General features: G+C 34.4%; 1 protein-coding gene across 1 annotated transcript; it reads right to left on the reverse strand.

The window, feature by feature from the left end:
- Window positions 1-6,060: 6,060 nt before the first annotated feature.
- Window positions 6,061-16,491, reverse strand: LOC131957129 (uncharacterized). Its single transcript, XM_059321835.1, has 7 exons — window positions 16,431-16,491; window positions 14,081-14,218; window positions 13,737-13,837; window positions 12,920-12,964; window positions 12,517-12,618; window positions 11,321-11,467; window positions 6,061-6,727 (listed from the first exon to the last, which is right to left on the reverse strand). Exons 1-7 carry the CDS (start codon window positions 16,474-16,476, stop codon window positions 6,641-6,643), a joined length of 666 nt encoding a protein of 221 aa, XP_059177818.1. The 5' UTR covers window positions 16,477-16,491; the 3' UTR covers window positions 6,061-6,640.
- Between the last annotated feature and the right edge of the window lie 1,581 nt (window positions 16,492-18,072).

The following is an 18,072-nucleotide window of genomic DNA, read 5'->3' on the forward strand; positions in this document are numbered from 1 at the left end:
AATACCTATTAGAAAAATCAAATTATATATATTGTTAGTCAACACAACACCATATTAAATGCACACACTGACTTTTGGATTAAATTATTCTGTTAAAAACCCAGCTGTTCAATGGCATTTAGGGTGTTTTTTAAAGTAATTTGCATTACTTTTGGTCTAGGAAATTATATAGCCTACATATCATAGCGTACGTCTTGATTAGTAGATCTATAGATCTAGATATCTAGATCAAATTTAAATGGAAAAGTTCATTTTTTCTGATTCTAAAATTGGAAGATGACGCCTTTAGTTTTGTGTACTTTCCGTAGTTTAGGCAAGTGACGTCAGTTTATTTTGTGTTCTTGTCACAACTATAAACACTTTTCCGGTTGCATAGTTAAAAATGTGTTTCTACATTCGAATATGCATTTATTTTTATTTTCCTTCTTTAACTAAAATTTAGTTTGTACATTTAAAACATCCAACATATTATTTTCAACAAAAGTCCGTATCCTTAAGTTCTTCATATATCGCTGAACATACTGATCACTTACCCTCAACAATGTTGCGGACAGAGAGAGAGAGAGAGAGAGAGAGAGAGAGAGAGAGAGAGAGGGGCGGGGCTTTTATATATTAGGATTACACTAATCATCTAGCTTTTCATGTAATTTAAACAGACATACTCCCAAAAACGCAGAATTAAAACTATTTATTGCACTCGTATCCCCAAGCAATTTGAATGAATCAAAATGCATGTCAGAAAGTAGTCCTATTACTATTGTAAACCTGTATTAGTCCTTAAAAGCCGATGATGAAAACGCTAATACAAAAGCCAACATGACAATGGAAACTGATGCTATCAATTACATGTCTGAGGCACACATGCAAAACAAAAAGAGAAAAAATACATTATTTGAAAGGGGGAGGGGTGACAGTGTCCCTTTATCCCACGCCTCACTCATGATATAATGATCAGATAGCTCCAAAATGCACTTCTATTGTTAAATGTCTTTGGTTTAACGAGCTTTGCTACTGTTGTTATTTGTTCTGTTAAAATATATTTCTATCGTGATTTTTTTCCTTTTTTTTGTTTTTGTTCTATTTTGTCTTAGAATCAAAGTTCTTGGGGCGCCGGTTTGTCCACACTACCGCTCAGACTCCCCAGGCGTGCTGTATGAAAGCCTTGAGTGTAAGTTAATCACCCTCACTATTAGTACGCCAGAACCGCCCAGGTGTCAGAGGCATACAAGGCAATATTAGGAGCCACCGGTTACATCACCGCAGAGGCACCGGATGCGACAGCTGGTTCGGTTTAACCATCGAATGTAATAGCGCGACGTGTCCGTAGTGTAGCGTGCTTTTGAAAAGGAATATAGGCGCCATAGTACTCATAAGGGTTCACAGGGTAAATGGCGCTGCTTAAAATAAATGCAGACGCCATAGTCCTCAAGGCAGAGGCCGTGACGCTCAGGTTCAAACGACAGCCTTGTGCTTACGTACCTGATTCGATTTAGTCAACGATGTTAGTCGTCCACTGTATCCGTAGAGTATGGCGCTCCTTAAAACAAACGTAGGCGTCACATTGCTTATGGCGGAGCCAGGGACGCACTTGGTCATAGGACCACTGGAGCCCCTAAGGATGAATCGTGTTAGATTTAGTCTTTAATTTTAGTAGCACATCGTGTCAGTAGTGAAAGGCACTTTTTAAAGTAAATGTATGCGCCATAGAGCTCATAGTGGAGCCTGGGGTGTTCGGCTCACCCAACCGCCTACTGCAGTTTGACCGTTGAATCAAGTAGTACCCCTGACACCCTAACGAGACGCCGAATCAACAATGCTAAGATAGCAGCTAAAAAACTCTGAGCACCAAACCGAACCTTACCGCTGGAGCGTTGCCTCTCCGAAATGTAATCATTTTTAATTGAAGAAACCTTCTCATGAGTATTCTCAATCTAATCACCAAAGTTTCATGGCAAATCGGATGAGCGGCGTCGTAATGCATCAAGAATGTAATCTCTTTAACACATTTTATCGACCACATCTTTTACCAGCTCTGTCTAATTTGTTGATTTTATCTAACTTTAGAGAAAATCAACAAAAAGATCTTTAAGGCATTTTGAAAAGCTTATTATTTTAAGTAAAAACATAGCTTTAGTTTATTTTTATGCGCAATATTATTTGTTAATAACGTTTAATCTGACTTTTGACATTGATTTCACTTTTAAATCTAAATTGCGTTTTCTTGTGAGAAGAATTTATTACTACTTTGCGTTATTTTACTTTTTGTTGTCATAATGCTGGCTCCATAATAATTTTTACGTAACTTAAATTTTTAGTTCCCTTTTCGAACCTGACGGTCCATGGGGCCGGCATCGGCATATGAAAGGATAGTGTGGTCAGCACTGTGCCGAGCCGCCTTTACTTTTCCTAACTTAGTTAGATACCAATCAGGGATGGGTGGACTCAATGAAGTTCTACTGACAGGAATCCGAATTTGAACTCGAGACTTTTGGGGTAGTTAGCAGTCTAGCTCTCTACAGCTAGCCCGCACCGTCCCATAGTTATAATTATAACAATCGCAATATTTTAATTGGAACATCTTTTGTACAGTTATAAAATGTATACTGAAACTTAAATTGAAATTATTCATCTTCACATAAACACATTGTTATATAGTAATCGGCCTAAGTTGTGTTGTTGTTTAATTGTAACTTTGTAATAACATAAATTTAATTTTCTTTTCATTAGCGTTTGACATAGAATTTTTATTTTAAGCATTTTAATTTCTAAAAGGTTATGTTAATATTTGTTTACTGAAACATGTTTCCTCAATGAAATACATTATTGATCAATGTTTATCAACATATCTAGCTTTTAGTTGATTTTCTGTGTTTTAAAAGAAAAATCTTCTACTGTGTCAAGTGTGTTAAGAATTATTTTAATAACATTAAAACAACTTAAAATGAATTCATTTTTACAAGCTTTTATTTAGTTTATTACGTCTGTACTCTATTGGTATTTTGTTCTTTGTGGGTTATGGTAAATCTTGTATCTAAACATTAACCACTTCCTCTTCGATGACAATGCAATGATATATTTGTAGCTAATTAGACATTATGTTTGTCATTAAATTTAATTTAAAATTACTATTTTCAATGATAAATAGAACATATAACGAGATTAACTACTATCGATCGCTGATCTGTTTGTCACGGCTGATTGATTTTTTGCCTCATCGTCGACCACGAAAAAATTTGGAGCAGATAACTGGTCGGTTTTTAGCACAAATATTTTTAGTCGTAGTTTCCACTTCATTTTGAAAGAATTAAAAAAAAGAAAATAACACAAATATGAAAACCTTTATAAAACAAGCTTTTAAAGGCAAAGAGAATTAGAAATAAAAACTAACTTGATTTCTTTAATAAAAACCTTGGTTTCTAAAAAAAAATAATTGTTTTTAACTAGAGCAAGTTTGTTCTATTTTTTATTCACTGTTAATTTAAAAGCCTGTTATTAAAAAGGTTTTTATATTTGTTTTATTTAGTTAGTTTTCTTTTACTTTTCAGTAATTGTTTTACCGTAAGAGGAAAATAAACCCAACAAAAAAAATTAATGTGGACAGTAAACTCTGGCAGTGTAGGTGTTGATGACACTACAGGAATTCGAGTTCAAAATCGACAAGATGCGTCAAACTCCAGTGCAGATTCGAATGATCAGCTTGTACGCAGGGTATTGTACTACGCCGCGTTAAACTTCTACTACACAATCACCGCTCTTGGAGTATTCGGGAACTTCCTCTCAATTTTAACCGTTTACAGACATGGTCTGAAGACGACAACCAACATGTTTCTTTTTTCGCTCTCTACCTCAGACTTGCTATTTACACTGAGTAACTTCCTTGAACACATCAGTGGGACTTACTTATCAAGCTGTTATATTGTTTCGTTAAATCACAAAATGTTTGAAATCTGTGAACTTTTCACTGGTATCACATTGTTATCATTAACATTCAGCTATCATCTGATTGCATTGATATCAACTGAAAGGCTTTTAGCTGTGTTTTTGCCTTTATATCTTCACAAACTTAACACACCTTATCGAATGAAAGGTATAATTGTAATACTGGCTATGTACGTTTTTATTATCAATACATTTGATAACAAATATATTTCGTATTACCTGAATAAAATTCTGACTAACAACGATATTTCTATGAATGGCATTGCTAGTGCTACAACACTTCGTTTGGTATTCGACATGTATAGACTCACATTAGTGTCCGTGGTCCCATTGACCATTGTTATCCTATGTACGTCACTGACTATACTAAAACTATCACTTTCCTCCAGAAAACGAAAGCAGTTTATTAGTACCATTGGTATTTCCTATAAAGTTAAAGAGCTGAAGGTGATCAAAATGTTGGTCACCATTTGTGTGACTTTTATTGTACTGGTGATACCTGTCACGGTAATGCAGCTTTTGTTTAACATCACCTTCCGATTAACTTCTGCCTTGGTGTTTGCCTGTTCTATCCTGCACCAAATGATGGCATCAGTCAATTTTATCATTTACGTTAAAATGAGTTCTAAATTTTCTAAAGCTTTTCACTGCCTTAGGCTATGCAGAAAGATGTAAAAACCTTGTGAATTGTTGGTACATTTTCTTTATAAGGGCTCATTGGCATATAATTTTTTGGGACAGCGTGGTAGAGAACTTAACTGACAACTTGGAAGTCTCGAGTTTGGATTTCGGTCCAGACCAGAGTTTCTTCCAGGCATCTCTTCGGGGGGGGGGGGGGGCGCTCTGTTCCCCCCCCCCCCGAACGAAATGAAAATTATATAGAAAATATATAGTTTTAACAGTGTCCGCCCCCCCTCCCATCGAAAATTTCAAGTGCCCCCCCCCCCCCCCCCGCCCGGAGAAAGAAGTCTGGAAGAAACACTGGTGCAGACTTTAGTCAGTAGGTCGTCCCAGCTCTGATGAAGTTGGGAAAAGTAAAGACGGCTGTGCATAGTGCTGGCCACACCATCCTTTCATATACAAAGGTCTACAATTTAGAAACACATAAACTCTACTTCGTTTACTCTATGAATACTGTTCTAAAAGTGAAACTTTCTTTTTTTTAATTTTTTTTTATTATAAAAATGAAATTTTTAAGTTTTATTAAATTTAAGTTAGCTACCATATTTTAGAACAATTGCTTGTAATATATTACAATCTAAAGGAAAATGCAGCCATATTTAGAATATAGAAGCAATGACAAATTTCTCTAATAATAGAGATTGAAGATTTTTTTGAGAATGTTAAAATGGAATAGTTAACACAACCAAAATTACAAGATGTATTCTTAAACACAATTTTTATTGAAGGGTATAAAATTTAGCAAACAATATTTCATTATTCCACTTCCAGCACCAATTTTTGAATAGACATAACAACAATGTAAATTGTGACATAATTTATTTAGGAATTTAATGTTCTAATGATTTGAAGTGTAACAGTCTAATAAATTTTACAAAGTTTAGTTTCTTTCATTATTTTAATTAATCTAATTGTTTTGTCTGTACCAAAGCGACATTCATTGTTTTTATAATACAAAGTAAAAACAATCTTAGATCTAACAGTTCAGATATAGTTTACTTCATATGAAGAAAAAAAAAACCAATAATACTTCAACTACTAAGAAACTACAGGTGTGAAGTAAAAAACTAAAACCTACATATTTTAGCATCTTTTAAATGCAAAAAAAAAGTAATCAAGCAACTTAAGATCCTGGTCAACTTTGAAAGGGGTCATCCACTAACTTCATCCACATGACAAACTAAAAACGATCTTAGATCTAACAGTTCAGATATTGTTTACTTCCTATGAAGGCAAAAAAAACAATAATACTTCAACCTCTAAGAAACTACAGGTGTGAAGTAAAAACCTAAAACCTACATATTTTGGCATCCTTTAAATGCAAAAAAACCAAGCAACTCAAGATCCTGGTCAACTTGAAAGGGATCATCCACTTACTTTATCCACATGAAAGGGGAGGAGGGGAAGTGTGCATTTAAGGGAAAATTGTGTGTTTTTGAAAAAAAAAAAAAAAACAGCTCAGTCAGTACTTAAGTTTTATCTAAACCAATAAAGGTTCTGAACTATGAATGAAAACAGAAAAAAAGGTGAAAATTTCCAGGGTGTGCCCCTATGACTATAATGCTGTGTACAACAGATAATACTTTTAATTTAAAACTTCTCTTTCCTATTCCATACAAGGAAAATGAAACTTTGTTCAACTATTTTAGGAGGGGGAGGTAGAACATTCCAGTATATATGTTGACTTAATAATGGGATGACCCTGATGCATAAGAAAAACTTCACAAACATGTAAAATGTTTAAATGTTTGGAAAATGCAAGCTTAAACATGAACAGAGTTGTAACAGTAAATAATTTTAAAACAATTATATTTATAACAATCAATTTTTTTTAAATGCTGATCAGTAACAAAAACAAATTTAATTAAAGAACTGTAGCAATTATAAACTTTATGGAATTTATACAGTACTTTATGTTAACTAGCTGATGTTGATATTTATGAATCCTACACACAAAAATTAAATATAATTAAATAAGCACCAGTATTGAAAAAAATATTAAAGAAACAACAGTTCAGTTTTATCTGTCTGATGCATTCATCTGTTCTAGGTGAAGAATTTTCTTTGTGATGTCAGCTATCAACTTCTCACATATATCAAGTTTACCCTTTTAGAAAGAAAAAAGTTAAAATTTAAGAACAACTCTAGTCAATTATTATTACATTTAAAATAAATACAACTTTACTGAGAAAATAATTTATAAAAATTTAAAGTTAACAATATAGCATGAATTTTTATAACGATTGAGAAAAAAATTTTGCCTTCATATTTCACCAGCTGGACTTAGTTGTAATATGGGAAAAACAATTTTTTAATAAATTATAAAAAATCTTAACAATTTTGGTTTTTGAAATTGTGCAACCAAGAAACATTTTTTTCCATAATAAGAAAAATAACAATTTAAAGGGGTAAATTATAGAGAAATGTAACAAATGCACAGAATGCACATGGAAGTTTATTGATGACTAAAAAACTAAAGTAAAAACATGTAAAGAGGAAAGAAAAAAATGATTGAAAATTAACATAATTTTATATTTGAGTTTTTCCATAGTAAAATTATGTTCACTGAAAATTTTGTTTACAAAATATAAAGCACAAACAGCCAATTTATGGAAAATGATATTCCAAAAACAGAAGATTTTGTCAGACATGACATTTTTCACACATAGTAGAGGTATAGCCAGTGCAATTCGGAAATTTGCAACATCCCCTTTTCTCGGTCAGTGAAGGGAAAATTTCCAAAATTGCCTCTTCTCAAATAGGAAGGCAGAACAATTGCCTTGGAGGATCTCTGCTTTTTTACTTGCAGCAGATTATCCACCTCCATGCGTGGACGGCCTCGTCTTTTGTTCACAAGCTTACAACCTCTCAGACATTTAGAAATTTCAAGTTTGTTCTGTAGCAGTGGAAGATATATAGGCTTTGTTGAAGAATGTATTCTATTTTTATGATCTTCTCTGTACAGAAGCCAAGACTGAACAACAATGAAGTCCAAAAAATGAAACAATAATCTATGATACCACTTCTTTGACCTGATTGGGTTTCCTTACAAAGCCACTAATAAGTCTAAAAACTCAACTCCACCCATAAAAGAGTTATAAAAGGTTACAGCCGAAGGGAACTGATATCATGTTTTAATTTCCTATCAAAGTGTGTTACAGTTTAGGTTGGTAATATAGAAGCAAAATGAGCTGAGAAGGGTAACAGGCTTGCTATCTAGCCAATTAATGACATTTATTTCAACTCGATCAAAAATGGAAGAGCCTCTCTCACTTTTTAAATGCTCCCTGTCAAATGAAAAAGTACATCCTTTTAGTCGATTAGCCCCGACAGTCCCTAAGCAGGCTATACCTTAGTTATACAGAGCAATTGGCAACTGCAATGTATTAAACCAATTGTCAATGTATACTATGTGCCACACATCATGAATATAGTTTTGTAGTAAGGTAAGCACGATATTGTCAGCAGCACCTGTCTTGTCCATCACATTTTGAAATTTTCCCAGTATATATTTCAAAATCATGGACAATTCCATGGTTGTCAGCGGCAACAAAAACTTTGTTACCCCATTTGTAGGGCTTTTGGGGATTGAAAGTTGTTATGCTGCTTTTGCTTTTAAATGGCGCTACTTGTTCCTCAATGCTGAGCATCTCGGATGGCACAAAGTTCAATAGACTCTTTGAAGGCAGAGGCGTAGCGAGGGGCGGGGCGGGACGTATGTCACCAGGCGCCATACCTTATGGGGGGCGCCAAAATGAAAGTTTGATGGGGGTGCAAATGAAAAGTTCGAGGGGGGGGGGGGCGCAAATCGAAAGTTTGTCCCGGGCGCTGGGAGGGGTCGCTACGCCTCTGTTTGAAGGCACCAATTAGAAGCCTCATTTTGGCCAACTTATCGTCTGTTCTGTCAAGATTGTTCGACAGGTAGAGATTACTTTTGAATCGCTCAAATCTGTTAGGTTAGGTTAGACTGTCTTCATTCCTGGGACATAGGCCACTGACAAGAGCTTTCCAGGCGTCTCTGTCCTGGGCTAGTCTCTCCAACTGTCCCCAGGTGTATCCAATCTTCTTGGTGTCTTCTTCCAGGTCACGTCTCCAGGTCTTTTTTGGTCTGTCTCTTCTCCTCCTGCCCTGGCCTGTCTTGTTATGCTGGATACAGGCTTCCTGAGTGTGTGGCCAATCCATTTCCATTTTCCCTGGAGGATCTCTACTTCCACTGGCAGTTCATTTGTCTGTTGCCATAGTACATCATTTCTGATGGTTTTAGGCCTGCGTATTTGAAGGATCTTTCTGAAGCATGGGTTTATAAATGATTGTATTTTCTTCTTATTTTTTCAAATCTGTTAATGGTCATTAATTTTGTCACTCTAGTGCAATACACTTGGTGGCAGGGTACCAGTACATTCAGTGTCTTGGAATTTTCACTACATTCAAATAAAAAACAATTCCAATGAACTGTTTTTGTTCATCCTTATCAAGTGATAGTGGATTATTGATATCCTGTTGGCAGCATTAGAGGTTTGATTGGTAAACAAAGGTCTCTAACAGTTCATCTGTGAAGTAATCCAATGGCTGTCTTGGGGTGTTGGATTCTCACTTAAGACCAATGAATACTGGCCCTTTTGTGGTTGGTACTTGTTCACCCTATTGTTGCAGCCAAAGAAGATTTCCATTTGGTACTTGAGATGGTCCTTGGGGAGTTTCCTCTTCTTTGGAATTAGACTGATCTGAAGAAATATATTTTAGTGAATATTATTAGGTGAAAATAATGCATCTTCCAGCAGTAATTATATACAAAACATATTTTTTACTAATTGAGAAACAAGACATGAAAGTATTCACTAAAAATTCATTCTAGTATAATTTTAACCAAATTTTTTATCTTAGTTTATACTTACGAATTGAAAGCAGAAATCTGTAAACCACACACAACCATGTTCAATTTGAAGGAGAAATCTTGTTTTTAAAAAGAGTTCCGGTATAAATTTTATGAAACAAAACACTATCAGAACCAAACAAAGTTGAAAACGAAACAAAATAGTAATTTAAATAATAATATATTGTTCTAAAATATTGTTGCAAAATTACAACAAACATGTTTCTTAGGTTAATGGACACAAAAATTTAGCATACTATTAAAAATAAACCCTTTTCAATCAAGTGAACCTTCATAAATAAAAACCCTACATCTAAATGCTATGCATTATACACTACGCTCAGTAGAGATATAATTTCTGGACAGGTCACTCTGCTAGCATGACATCAACACTTTTTACTTTCTCGTATATATGAAGTATAGAGAAAGTCTTGTAATTGTGCAAAAAAAAAAAAATCGATATGACATTTTACACCTCACTGATACGGAAAAACATAATTTTGCAATCTTGTCCATATGTCTGTGTGTGTGTGTGTCTGTCTGTGTGTAAACACGATAACTTGAGTACCGTTACAGCTAGGTTGATGAAATTTCAAATATAGGTATTTTATCAAAATCGTAGATACGTATCAACTTTTGAGCAATTTCCAATAACCGGAAATGGTACTTTTTCTACTTTGAATTTTTCAAAAGCCTATAACTTAAGTAATATTTCAGATAGATAAATGAAATTTCACATGTAAGTAAAAGATCTAATTCTCTACTTTCTATCAAATTTTGAGTAATTTCCGTTGACCGTAAGTACTAATTTACGCAATTTCCGATTTCTCAAAAAACGCATGTAAATTTATAAAATACTAATAATATTGTGCACCTTTATGCACATTTTGTTTTGGCATTCGCTTGGAGCGCAATTCATTTTTCTACTAGTTTTTATTCTATTTTTAAAAGTTAAAGTAAACAAAAATCATGTCTATATTCCGAGTTGCCATTAGAATATTCGAGAAAGTTTAGGGGAAATCACTCCCGGTTTATTTGAAAAGTGTCAGTGTCTGATTATGTAACATATTTATTAAGTAGTTTCTTTTTTAACTGCCAATAAATAAAGCAATAAATAATCAGTAACAGTGAGCTAGGCTGATTTTGCAGAAAATGTGACTAAATACTTTTTATTTAATGCTACAAATTTGAGCAAAAATCCATGTCAACGCTAAATACTCATAATATTATTACAAGTTATAATAGCTTTAAAAAAAAGCTGCTTAAACTTTGTTTTAACATTTCTTTTTAAAGTTGGCTATAAAATATGCAGCATCACCCTTTATTAAGCAACAACTTACTGCCAGGTATGTGACTATTTATCAACCAGCACCCTAGAGCAGGGGTCGGCAACCTGCGGCTCGCGAGCCGCATGCGGCTCTTTTGATATCAAGATGCGGCTCTTCAGCTCTTTGAACAAATACTAATAATCTTAATAAAAAAATAAAATAGTTAAAATAAAAAAAATGTTAGTGGCTCTTTAAAACCAAGGAAAATTGTGAAAATTGTAACTTTTGGCTCTTCCTCTTCAAAAGGTTGCCGACCCCTGCCCTAGAGTGTTTATTTGGCCTACTAATCATCAATCACTACTACAGCAAAAAAAAAAAGCGGTACCCAACTTTATCCAAAACCATCAGGAGCTGCATTTAGATTTCTTTAAACAGTACCACATGACCTTACTTTTACATGAGATTCAACTTTTGCTTCAATAATTAACAACACACAAATATATATAGTAAACAAAATATTTTACCATCCCAACTCTTAAAAATCTAAATATTTGTATACCTGAATAGTGTTAACCATCATTTTCCTTTGTTTCCTAAACTCTTCATTATCATTGGAAGTGGTGGCATCAATCTTCTCAAGTAACTTCATGGAGTCTTCATGAAGCGATATAAATGAAAGTTTACTGGTCTTCAGACCCTGCAGTTCCTGTAAATAAGAAAACAACATGTGAGATATGACTTATTTTTTATCTGTGCTTATATTTCACAGCATGGTGGGATGGTAGAGTGCTCATCTGCTAACCAGAAAGTCCTGAGTTCAAGTCTCGGTATGAATATTAGACTGCAGAATGTCCCTCTGTCGATAAGTATCTGACTCCCTATATTTAAAGTATAGGTGGCTGGGCATTTTGCTGACCACACTACCCATTCACATGTTGAGATCAAGAAACTTATAAACACTACTTCAGTTGTTCTATGGATCACTAGATCTGAAAGAGAAACTTTATGTAATCTGTATTTTACTGAATTTACAAACCTTTCCATAAATGTGGTTAAAACTTACAATTACATTACATGTGTTGATAGACTATCACTACCAGTATCCATTCAGTGAATACAGAATGTACATCAGTTGTTTATAACATTAACAATATTGTTTTATCACAACACAGAAAACTGGTATACTTAGGAACAAATCTTTTAGTACCTTTCCTCTACTAACGGAACATGAACCTAAAGTTTCATCAATATCATCAATTTCAGTGCAATTGGTGTTTTAAAGTAGACTAAAATTAGTCTTCATGATTACAGAAACAGATCTGATTACAGAAAGATTATGGTTAGCCTATATGATTACAAAAACCTAATTACAGATAGACTAGGGTTGGCCTTTGTGATTACAGAAAGAATCCTAACCTGGTTACAGATAAATCAGTGTTACCATCATGATTACAGATACAAGATAGACTAGGGTTGGCTTTCATGACTACAGTAAGAAATGTGGTTACAGATAGATTAAGGTTAGTCTTCATAATTATCATACATAACAAATGGGGTTACAGGTAGATTAGAGTTAACCTTCATGATTACTGTACAGTAACAAATGCGGTTACAGATAGACCAGGGCTAGCCTTCATAATTACAGTAACAGCTTTGGTTACTAAAACTAAAAAAAAAAAAAAATAGTTGAAAAGTGAACAGTATATAGCAAGCTGAAATAACTTAAACACCGGACTATACACAGACTAAGTTTACCTTAGTGTCCTGAACTCGTCTAATATTTTCATCACACTGTAAACAAACTCTGTCCACCTGTGACTGGAGATCTTCAAGTCGACTTTTCCCTTCAGCCACATGCTAAATCGTAGGAGATTAGAATAATAGAATGGTAAAATGTCACAGGGTTCCAAAAATTCATAAAACAAATTTAAAATTTAAAGATTTGGTTTTGTCACTTTAGAAAGTGATTTACCTTTACACAAGAGATGAAAATTTAACAATTATTTTTTATAAGATGTTTTTATAAATGTATATCTAAAACAGTGATTAAATCATGAAATGATGTACATTTAAGTTAACATTGGATTTCAACAAGAATAATAAATTGTATTAAAATGAATATAAAAATTATTAAATTGAAAATGATGTAGGTTTTTACCTGAGCATAGCCATTGCTAACGGCTAGTGTTGAAGCATCATTCACCTGTTTTAAGTATCAGTGATAACAAGAATTATTCTTGCATAAGCAGTCAGAGAGTGATGAATCCTATTAGTACTATTATCATTACAAAAAGCAAGGTATTACACATATGGATAGCATAGAGGAAATCTGGAATGATGAGGATTAAGAGAAGATAGCATAGAGGAAATCTGGAGTGATGAGGATTAAGAGAAGATAGCATAGAGGAAATCTGGAGTGATGAGGATTAAGAGAAAATAGTATAGAGGAAATCTGGAGTGATGAGGATTAAGAGAAGATAGCATAGAGGAAATCTGGAGTGATGAGGATTAAGAGAAGATAGTATAGAGGACTATGAGAGGCCAGAACACATGTGTAAGTATCTGGCTCAAGCCTGGACATCCCACAGTCCCCTGGGTAAATGATATTAGTCAGGGAAAGCAAAGATGATTAAACGTTATCATGTCTACATAATCCCTGTATCACCACAGGAAAACATAAACTATACCTAAACAGCAATATCAACCATTAAAAAATAAAATTAAAAAAAGACTATGTTTACAGTTTATTTTTGGAGCGAGCTGTACACAGTGTTTCTTCCAGACTTTTTATCTTTCTCCGAGGGGGGGGGGGGGGGGAATGGATGACAACACACTGCTAAAAGTATGTTTTCTATATTAATTCAGGGGGCGGTAGACTTTCTTAGGGGGGGATGGGGTTGCTCTGCGTCTGTGATAAACTGTGGCTGTACACTGTACATACTGATCGTTGACAAAAATTAAAAAAATAATCCTACCTTTCTACTGAGCAGCATAATTCTGTCCCCATTTCGTATACCTAGGGTGGAGAGTTTTGTGTTGTTAGAGTTGCTGTCATCAGCTTTGTTTAAGGCTCGCCCTGGGTTTAGAATAATTGAATTTTTTTTAAAAATTATTTTTAACCAACTATAATTATTTAACATAAATTAAAGTATACACTATAAACTAGATGCAACTAGCTTCAAAGTTAAGTCATTGTTAGCCTTATTCCCATAGTTGGGAAATAAATAGTATTAGCATGTTTGTACTAAAGATATATTTTATGCTATAATTATATTTGGTTATTAATTGTTCAATCAAAATCTAATGTCACCATTACAACCTCGATGAATCAACTTTTGACAGGCTGGTTCTACATTTGTCTCCTTGTATACTTGGTCTATAAGATGCCCGACTGTTAAACATTTTGATCCATCATCTTGGGATGAGACATCTAGATGAATTGGTATCTTGTTTTGCCCTAATTATAATAGTATGAAAATTAAATGTTTCCAATCGATTTACAATTTACCAGGCAATAGAGTTACATAAAATTTAATAAGAATTCATCTTTTCGGCATAGTGAATAAAAAATCTTAGTAAAAACAACAATATTAATAGTAAGCCTTATATATTTGAAGCTAAATGTTATTTGTCTTCAATACACCAAATTCATAAATGCGAGTGACCAAATTTCTTAAAAGCTCATTTTAGCTGCAGTTTTGAATTATAAATATAAAAAATATAGGGGGGGTGGGGGAAGAAGGGGGAGCAACAGATTGAAAGTTTGTCCACGGGTGCTGGGAGGGGTTGTTACGCCTCTGCGTGGTGGGCTCCGAAAATGTTATCTGTTTTATTACTAATGACATTTGTTTGCATTGTAAAAAGTAATGTTAGAAACTGAATTTTAGCCATTGCTTCACATTTGTAAAGATTGTTTTTTTAAATTGTACTAACAATTTATACTCAATGTTGACTGAGCTCAGTAAATATTTTAGAAAGAAACTGATGTTTTAAAAAACAAAAAACTGAAATAATGAGTGGCGTTGCAGGCTGAGGTGTGACATCATTTTCATTTTAAGAGTTGGCTTCTTTTTGGTGATAATGTGAGGATTGGGAGGTAAAATTTTTTTAAAAAGTGTGACATTTTTTATTATTAATACAATTTTTAATTATTATTAGGTCTATAGCCTAGTATTATTCACATTATTAATATTAGCTTATTAGTAAGTTATTAAACTTATTAGAATTAGGCAAATATTTATTTATATTTGGCATAAATCACTGAGTTCCTGTACAGACTATCAATGTCTAGGTTGTTAGGCCTATCTATATACATAATTCTGTTTTGTGAACCATGCAGGACACCACCACCACGGACGCACGCCAACCCGCCCCTCCCTCGCTCTCCAGGCATACACAACAGACCATATTTCTATCACCAACACCCCCACCAGTCTGGTGAGCTGTGGTTTATGCCGACTGCTTACAATTACAATCAAATAGCCAGGTCAAATTAGTGACCGCTATTAGGGGCAGATATTTTAGTTTTAAATTATTTGAAACGAAAGGGAGGTAACAAGTTCTGCTTAAACTTTTCATTGTTGTCTGTAAATTGTCATCACTGACAGCTGCTTTCTCACAGGGGGAGGCAAGGGAGGGTGAGGATAATCGTCCTTCACAAGCTACCGATAGTGTTTTAAAGCAAAATATTTTCAGCATTGGTAGTGTCGAATTCACAAATTATGAATTACTGAAAGTAGAAAATAAAACAACTAAATTATAAAATAGCGACGCTTAAGCACGTAATTTTATAATTATCAACAATTTGATGGAAGGATTCTCGTCAACTTGGTGGTTTCCATTCTAGATTCTAAACTAGATTTCACTAGATCTAGATCTGATCTATCATCATCTAAATCTAGATCTAGATTTATTCGTCATTTAACTAAATCTATATATATAATTCTCTTCTTGGAGACATTAGAAAACACCAAGCTGTAAGCGCGCTCCCTACCACCCCCACCCCTACATGGTCTGGTGAGCTGTGGTTCATGCTCAATGTTTACAATCGTAGAGCCGGGTTTAGTGACGGCTATTAGGGGCAGATAATTTAGTTTGAAACGATTTTAAATTTAGGGGAGGTAACTAAGAGGAGGCTGCTTTCACGGTGGGGGGGGGGGGGGTGGTAGGGGAAAGGAGGGGGGGGGTTTATCGTCCTTAACAAGCTACTGAGAGTGTTTTAAAGCAAATATATTCCGATTATTCAGTGGCAGCATTGGTACTGTCAAATTAACTAATTATGAATTCCTGAGAAATAGAAAATAAAACAACTAGGCCTAAATAGCAGTGTATGATACGCCGCGGGTCGGCTCGTAGTAAATAAATTAGGCCCTACTAACATTTTTAAATAAAATTATTTTTTCACAATTTTTAAAAATTAGGCCTACTGGGGGGGGGGGGGGGGGGGAAGACTATTGAATATTTATTATTTAAATTTAAAATTAGATTTAAGAACGGGTCATTTCAGACATTTCTAGATTGCCGAATCTTAAAAGTTCGTTTCTTGATATGTTACCTAGATCTAGATCAAAATTGCAATTTTTTTCTTAATTATCATCATATGTACGGTATTAGTATTAGTATTATCATAAACTAACAGTTTATTTAATTTACAGTTACAGTTTGTGTACCGTAAGTTAATGTAACATTTAGCGTTGCGTACTCAGTGGCCGCCATGTTGTATACTTTGGCCCTCCTAACAACCAATACAAACAATGATCCACGACTTACGCTTGTCGCGCACATGCTCCTTATAAAAAATTATTTTATCGTCCTAAAATTATTTTACCGTCTTAAAATTTGACTGTCGCTTGATATATGATATTTAAATCTAGGCCTAATTGTTTACTAGATCAAAATGATTAGGTTAATAACAATGAAAGTAGAATTGTTAATTTTAGGCCCTATTATAATACAATAGGCCCAGTAATTAGCCCTAGGTAATAGACTAATACTAATAGGTATAGACTGGAGCTTTGGGGTGGGTGGCAGTTGGTGGGGGGAGGTAAAGGATAACTGTGCATTTAAATCTATGGCTATGGAATGCCATACCCTTAAAAAAAGGTCACCAAGCTCAAGTACTTCGTTAATTGATCTCTGACTGGAGTCATTCAAAAGAAGGTTTGTGTTTATAGAGCGTCCACGTATTACATTACCGGCCATGATCGCGATATCACAAGAGAAAGTTCGTGTCTATAATTAGGAAGTGACAGCCAGCTACACCCAGAGTTTCTTCCAACGAAAAAAATTCTACCGCCCCCCCCCCCCCCCCGAACGAAATGAAATTTATATAATTTATATAGAAAATATAGACTTTTAACCGTTTCCGCCCCGCCCCCCCCCCCCCCGAAGAAAGTCTACCGCCCCCCCTCCACCCGAAAATTTCAAGTGCCCCCCCTCCCCGGAGAAAAGTCTGGAAGAAACACTGGCTACACCTTATTTATGAGTTTCGCTATGGCATGCTCGGCTGCAGTGAAAGTCGGTACTTTAGACGTGTGAGAAATCAAGACAACTTGACAATACAGCGAACTCGGCCTAATGTATCAAAACAGTATAGACTTCAAAATTTGTTTAGAATCCATACAATATTTTAAAACCAAAATCATTAGTGTCTTAACTATTGTAAAGAATTTCCCTACAATTCAAAAAATGTGCTTAATCACTCTACAAATGTCGTGTTTTAAAGTTCACCAAAGTATCAGATATAAATTGAAAGAACGCGTTTATTGGGGGAATATCAATGACTATCTAAACACTACCCTTCATTGACTTCAAAGATTACCCTTCCTCGGCCTAATGTATCAAAACAGTATAGACTTCAAAATTTGTTTAGAATCCATACAATATTTTAAAACCAAAATCATTAGTGTCTTAACTATTGTAAAGAATTTCCCTACAATTCAAAAAATGTGCTTAATCACTCTACAAATGTCGTGTTTTAAAGTTCACCAAAGTATCAGATATAAATTGAAAGAACGCGTTTATTGGGGGAATATCAATGACTATCTAAACACTACCCTTCATTGACTTCAAAGATTACCCTTCCTCCATAAAAGTTGTGCGACGAGGACCATTCGCTGACTATATCATGTCAGCACCACTGGAAGACGATTGAATAAACAATTTGGATGAATTCGGTAAATTGATCATTCTGTCTTGGAACGGATGAATCCTTAAGATAACACAACATAACAACAGTTTTAACTTTCTTCCAAAAAAATAATAATAAATCACTCTGTTTAATGCCCCCCCCCCCCGATATAGATCCTAAGG

The sequence above is a fragment of the Physella acuta genome, unplaced genomic scaffold, assembly GCF_028476545.2.
Source record: "Physella acuta isolate Inbredline_101_S28 unplaced genomic scaffold, ASM2847654v3 ptg001210l, whole genome shotgun sequence".
Classification (NCBI taxonomy): Eukaryota; Metazoa; Mollusca; class Gastropoda; family Physidae; genus Physella; species Physella acuta.

Bases quoted from the DNA above. Each gene is read 5' to 3' on its own strand.
- LOC131957129 (XM_059321835.1), bottom strand. From the start codon at position 16,476: ATGGCGGCCACTGAGTACGCAACGCTAAATGTTACATTAACTTACG. The intron at 13,838-14,080 runs GTTGTAATGGTG...TTCTAAACCCAG, and splicing joins TCAAAAGTTGATTCATCGAG to GGCGAGCCTTAAACAAAGCT. The intron at 6,728-11,320 runs GTATACAAATAT...TCTTTCTAAAAG, and splicing joins TGATGGTTAACACTATTCAG to GGTAAACTTGATATATGTGA.